Source organism: Leishmania mexicana, contig 103 (assembly GCF_000234665.1).
Source record: "Leishmania mexicana MHOM/GT/2001/U1103 WGS CADB00000000 data, contig 103, whole genome shotgun sequence".
In the NCBI taxonomy this organism is placed as follows: domain Eukaryota; phylum Euglenozoa; class Kinetoplastea; order Trypanosomatida; family Trypanosomatidae; genus Leishmania; species Leishmania mexicana.
The window spans coordinates 1-6243 of NW_003946436.1; the positions used below are offsets into that span (position 1 = coordinate 1).

The 6243-nt window shown below is 54.9% G+C and overlaps 1 protein-coding gene across 1 annotated transcript; it reads left to right on the forward strand.

The window, feature by feature from the left end:
• Positions 1-491: 491 nt before the first annotated feature.
• On the forward strand, positions 492-2378 carry LmxM_11_0660a_1 (uncharacterized protein; the record flags this gene model as incomplete). Its single annotated transcript, XM_003886557.1, has 1 exon — positions 492-2378. The coding sequence occupies one exon, from the start codon at positions 492-494 to the stop codon at positions 2376-2378; it is 1887 nt and encodes a 628-aa protein (XP_003886606.1).
• Between the last annotated feature and the right edge of the window lie 3865 nt (positions 2379-6243).

Consider the following 6243-nt stretch of genomic DNA (forward strand, 5'->3'; position numbering starts at 1 on the left):
GTCTGCCACGTGTAAGCGCCTCTCCCTCTCCTTGCACGCACACTGGGCGTGGGCTCTTGCTCTCTTCTCTATCCTCTATGCCTTTCACCTCGCCGTCCTCCGCGCGTGTGCGTGTTTCTGCGCGCCGCCACCCCCTCCCTCCACCGGTACCGGCGCACTGGCACTTTCCACAACGCCGCCTCGTCCGCAGAGCAACCACAGCATCGCGACTCACAAGCCGACCTCCTTGCCAGCTCGATTCCTGCGCGTCGACAGCCGTTATCCCCCCCACAAACCCCCTTCACCTCATCCTTATTGCTTTTGCTTTCACCTTTGCTGCTGGCCTCTCGGCCCTTCTCTCCCTCTCCGAGTGTTGCGCCACAACACCGCATTCGAGGCCCCCACCCACCCCCACCCCGCCGTTTACGAGCGCTGCATAGCGGGAGTAGCTCCGTGTGTCGCCCCCGTATCACGCACGCACGCGCACGCAGGCATTCAGGTGCTCCGCTGCCATGCAGACCAACGAGGAGGTTGTGCTTTACCGTCTCGCGACGGGGCCGCAGAAGCCCGTCAGCGAGCACAAGCGGTTTTCGATCCTGGTGCTCGGCTCCTTCGGCTGCATCGTGTGCTCCTTCAGCTATGCGTGGAATCTCATCTCCGGCACGATGCAGCAGCGGTACGACCTCTCGCAGCGTGACCTGAGCACGATTGCGACGGTGGGCCTCGTGGTCCAGTACTGCGTGCTCCCCTACGCCTTCCTGTACGACTTCCTGGGGCCCGTTCCAATCAGCATCATCGGCACTGTGTACTTCCCGCTGGGCACTCTGCTGCTTGCGCTGTGCTTTATGGGCAAGATCGAGGGCAGCGTGGCACGCCTCTCCGTGTTCAACGCCATGATGGCTTGCGGCTGCGGCATGTTTGATCTTGTGAGCTGCATCACCGTCCTGTCTCACTTCCCGACAAACCGTGGCCCCGTGACGGCGCTGCTCAAGACGTTCACCGGCCTGGGCTCTGCAATTGTCGCGTGCCTGTACGCCGGCTACTTCGACTCCAACGCCGAGAAGCACTTCTTCTTCCTGTTTTCTCTGGGTATTCTTGTGGGCGCCCTGTGCATTGTGTTCATGCGGCTGCCCCCCTACCACCTGACGCAGTACGAGGAGCGGAAGTTGTCTGATGAGGTGAAGGAGCGCCGCCTGGTGACGAAGGCGCAGTACCTGCGTCAGGAGGCACCGCTGCGCCGCTTCGTGTTGGGCCTGTTCATCCTGGTTGTGCTCATTGTCTTCGTGACGACGCAGAGTGCGCTGGTGAGCTACCTGAAGCTGGGGAAAGCCCCGAGGCTTGCCTTTGCGATCGTGTCCACAATCCTGGTGTTCTTGTATTTCCTTGTGATGGCCCCGCTCCCGTTTCTGAACAGCAGCCACATCCCGTTCTTCCATCCGGTGCACTCGAAGCGCGACGCGCGCGACGACGCTGACAGCGGACACACTACTGAACCCCTGGGGTTGCTGGTGAGCGGTATGAGCAGGTGCAACTCACCGGATGATGAGCAGGTGGGCGACAAGAAAGTGAAGAGTCTTGTGGACGACGCTGGTGTTGTGGCGGAGAAACGGATTGCTGAGACTGGTACAGGGGCTTCGGCCGAAGTCGAGACGGAGATCGACTACGTTGCACCGCAGTACCAGGGTACCTTCATCCACAACCTGGGCACGCTGGAGCTGTGGGCTCTGTGGTGGACTATGTTTACCGTGGTCGGCGCCGAGTTCGTCATCATCTTCAACGCACGCTTCATCTTGATCGCGCTGCAGAGTGCGCCTGTGGACGAGTCGCTCTCCACCATGTTGACGGTACTCAATGGCGTGGGCAGCGCTGTGGGCCGGCTGCTGATGTCCTACTTCGAGGTCTGGTCGCAGAAGCGCAAGGCCGAGGACCGCGTGCCGATCACGATTGCGCTGTTCTTTCCAACCGGTTCTGTCATCATTAGCATCGTGCTATTCCTTTCGCTGCCTGCTGCCGCGCTCCCGCTGCCGTATGTCGTCGCTGCCCTTGGCAACGGCTTTCTCGCTGGTGTCGCGATTCTGGTGACGCGCACGATCTTCGCGAAGGACCCCGCGAAGCACTACCACTTCTGCTTCACTGCGACAATGCTAGCATCGCTGGTATTCAACCGTTTCCTGTACGGCGAGTGGTACACGGCGCAGGCGGAGAAGCAGGCACGCCCGGATAAGATGTGCTACGGAAAGACGTGCGTGCTGATGCCGCTGGTGGTACTGCTCGGCCTGGCTGCCAGCGCCTTCATCACGGACGTGATAGTGCACTTCCGCTACCGCTCGTACTCCCAGAGGGTGTTGGCGGAGCGCGCGCGTCTGCTTGAGGAGGCGGCACTCGCCCCAGCGGATTAGTTGTTCGAGAAGGATGCTGCGGATAACAGTCTGGGTCGCGGCTCTGCCTAGGAAGAGAGGCAGAGGCTCGGCGCGCAAGGAATCCACCGGACTGGCAGGTGGGGCGAATAGAGATGCATGTGAAGGATCCAGCCGTGAGCGTCGTTGTCGGGGTGAGCTGAGCAACACGCGCGTGTGCGCTGACGCGGCGATGAGCGGGAGGAAGAAGGGAAATGTGCCGACGCCTGCCGGTAGTACTGCATGGACCCTGGGTTACAGGCGCTCAGCCATGTGCGTCTCTGCGTGGCGCGACGCGTCTGTGTAAACGATTGCACTGCACCACGCTCCTCGCATACTCTGTCTCTGTCTCTGCGTGGGGCTCGGTCCGCCCCCACCCCCTCCCTCCTCCTCTTCGTCAGTTTCCTCATGCTTATGAACGATGACCGCGCCGCTTTTCCGTGTTTCCTCCGTTCGCCGTAAAGCTCGTGGCAACGACGAGGCAACAAGAACACAGTACCAGCGCAAGAGGGGAGGAGGAGGAGGAGCACTCACACGCGTGTGTTGCACATCGCCACTTTCAGGTGTGCTCTCGTGACCGCATTCGCCCGGCTCGCCAAAAGAAAAAAGAAAACAACAGAGAGAGCGAAAATCTTTAATCGCCCCTTTTTATTTCTGCTCCGTCGATTTTCTCCTCCCTCCCCCACCCCTAACGCATGCCTACATGCGCACCCGAGCATTCCCGGGAGGCACCGACCCCCCCCCCCCCCCCATCCCTGACGCACGGAGTTTGCTGAACATGATGTGCGTGAGGGAGGCGGTGGAGGGGGGAGGCCCCGACTGCCTCTCCGATGCCCCCCGGCCTTTGCCACACACCCCTTCGTGTGTCCGGACCGCTCCTTTTTCGTCGGTCTCTCAGGAGCGCGCCTTGTCTTTTGTTTCGCTGTTGTTTCCCCGTCTTGTGTAGCGCCGAGCCGGGACAAGGCGAAAGAAGGGGAAGCAACAGGGCAAACACACGCGCACACACATATATATATATATATATATGTTTGTTTATCTGTATACGGGTGAAAAGACCCTGATCAGTCTCTCTTCAGCTGTCAACTACCGCCTGCAAGCAGCACCGCGCTTCAAGAAGAGAGGGCACACAACATACACACACACACACATATAACGAAGCAAAAACAATAGAGAAGTGGGTAGCGGACACGGATTGTTGTTGCCGCGCACGCCTGCTTCTCCGTGCAATCGATCTCACCACCACCGCACACACCTTTTTCTGACCTGCTTGGTGTGTCTGTTCAGCGGTCCGCGCTGTGAAAGGGCGAAAACGAAAGCGAAGGGATGGACATGGCAGTAATGCCAAGTGCATCTTTCGACAGTGATGGGGGGATAACGCCCCTTGTGGGTCGCTCTCTTGTTTTTCGCTCGTGTGTGCACCACCTCTGTTGAGCGCATGCTATCTTGCGTTGGTAGCGTCTATCTGACTCGGTCTATTCTTTGTAATGGTGCTGTGTCTTCTTCGATGTGTTGTGATGCTCTATGCTTTTTCCCTCCTCTCGTGGTTTGCCAAAAAAAACGAAAAAAAAAGAAAACCAAAAAAAAGCGGCGATGGGGTGCTTGGCGCGTCGTCCTCGTGCTCAGGTGGCTCTGCGCACGTGTGTCTGCAGAGCTTCCTGTGTGCGCGCGCGTGTGCCAAGTGCGTACGATGGAAGAATATCCACTTCACACCTGAGTAACTGGCTTCAATTTTTATTTCTCTCCGCCATTTCTGTTTTTTTTTTTGTGTTTCTATGCGTGGGACCGTGATGTTGCCACCCTAACCCCTTCTTCAAGTCTATTCCCTCTTCTGGTCTTTGTGTGTGAGTGTGTGCTCACCGTGTTACGCTTCTCATCGCGACTTTGCTTCTGAGGGACCGTTAACCGTTCCTCCTCTCCTTCCCCCTCCCATCCTCCTTTCCCTCCTCCTCCCTCCCCTCCTCCCTTCCCTCACCTCAGCACGACTTCCTCTCTCATCCTTTCTTTTTTTTTTACGTGTTGTAGATATGTTCGCCTGTTTTCATTCCCTTCCTTTTTTTTCCGCTTCCATGGACATGCAAAGCAGTGTGTCTCGCTGGTGAGGTTGGTTGCCTGTCATGCACGTTGTCCGCGTCGTTGCCGTCATCCTTTCCGTCTCCCCTGCCGTCGGCGCTTCGGCCGTCTACGAATGGCCGAGGAAAGGGCGTTTTTGGAGAGAGCCAGCAAAGATGATGCGCCTGCACTGCGCACGGACACACGCATCAGTGGACACACCAGCGTTGATCAGGGCACATCTACCAAGCACGATGACACCGCTTGCTTAAAAAAAAACATATTTTGGCGCCCGCATACATATGTATATGCATGGATTTGCTTGTGGATCTGCTGGAAAGACACAAGCCTCTATGTGCAAACGTACGGGGTGAAGATCAACCAGGATCACACGCGTAAGCGTGCGACACCGACAAGCAAAAACAAAAACAAGAAGTGAGAAGAGAGAAGAGGCGTACATTGTCTCGCTCCCACACATCTTACACGCTCACGTAACGCATGGACGTTCCCCACAGCGGGGAAACCCCTCCCCCTTCCCCAAAAACAAAATTGGCGATGAAGCAAGGAAATACACACACACACACACACACTATAGGTATATCTGTATGTATATGTGTGTATATTTATATGTGCATGTATATATATGTGTGTGTGTGTGTATGCTTATATATAACTATATGTGGTAAGCGCAAAGGCGCGAACAGCATACGCACGCTCGCACTCGAAAAAAAAGAAAAACGAAAGAAAAATGAAAACGGACATAAACAGACGCACAAAACGATGATCGTCGGTGAACTCTTCATGAAAGTAGAATTCAAACACACACACACACACACACACACACACAAACGTGCACAAGCGCAGAGGCACGCAGGCGTGCACCGGCACCCACACAAGTACATGGATTGGCACAAAGAAATTACAGAGGAGGGAAAACGTTATTATTATTATTAAACATGTTTATCTTTTCCTTTTGGTAGTCTAAAACGAACAGAGAAAAAAATGAATGCTGAGCCTTCTGAGAGTGTGCATAGGCGTGCGTCCTAAGGTACTGCCAGAGACAGAGAGAGACAGAACGCTGAACACGGGGACAGTGTAGGGCTGCTGCGGCGTCCTATCGCGGTAACGCTTGTGAACATATAAAAGTTTATTTTTTTTGTCTGTTTCACGCCCTCCATTCGCTCTCTGTATGCCCGATTCCTCACACACACATATATATATATCCTCTCCCTCTCTCTATATATGTACGTACACATATGTGTGGATATAGTTTAAACCTATTTTTTCTCGCATGTTTGACCTTCTTCCGTTTCGTCCCTGTTGTTTCGCTCTGTCTCTCTCTCTCTCTGTGTGTGTGTGTGTCTGTCGTACGACTCCGCTCGGCTCCTCGTCACGTAAAGATTATGTTTTCTATTTTTTTTTTTTCGGCGTTTGCTCCTACACGTTTTCGGCATTGACATGATGGATTTGGACGCTGGACACAGATGTGTGCGTGCACACATAACTTATTTTTTTATTTTATTTTCGATATAGGTTTATGCTCACTCATCTTGTTGTACACCGATTCTCTGTTGTCTACGACGGCGACTGCTGTTCATCGTATCCATACACATGTATATATATATATATGGATGCTGGAAAGCATATGCCCCTCCCCCCCCCCACGCACACACAAAAAAAATCCCCGCTGTGTGGCCAGGGGGGGAGTCTGTTTTGTGTGCGCGTATCTATGGATTTGTGTGTGTGTGTGTACGGCTACCCGCACAGGGCAACGTGATGCGGCACATGATATCCTGCAAGCCGTGTCTGTCTCTCTCCA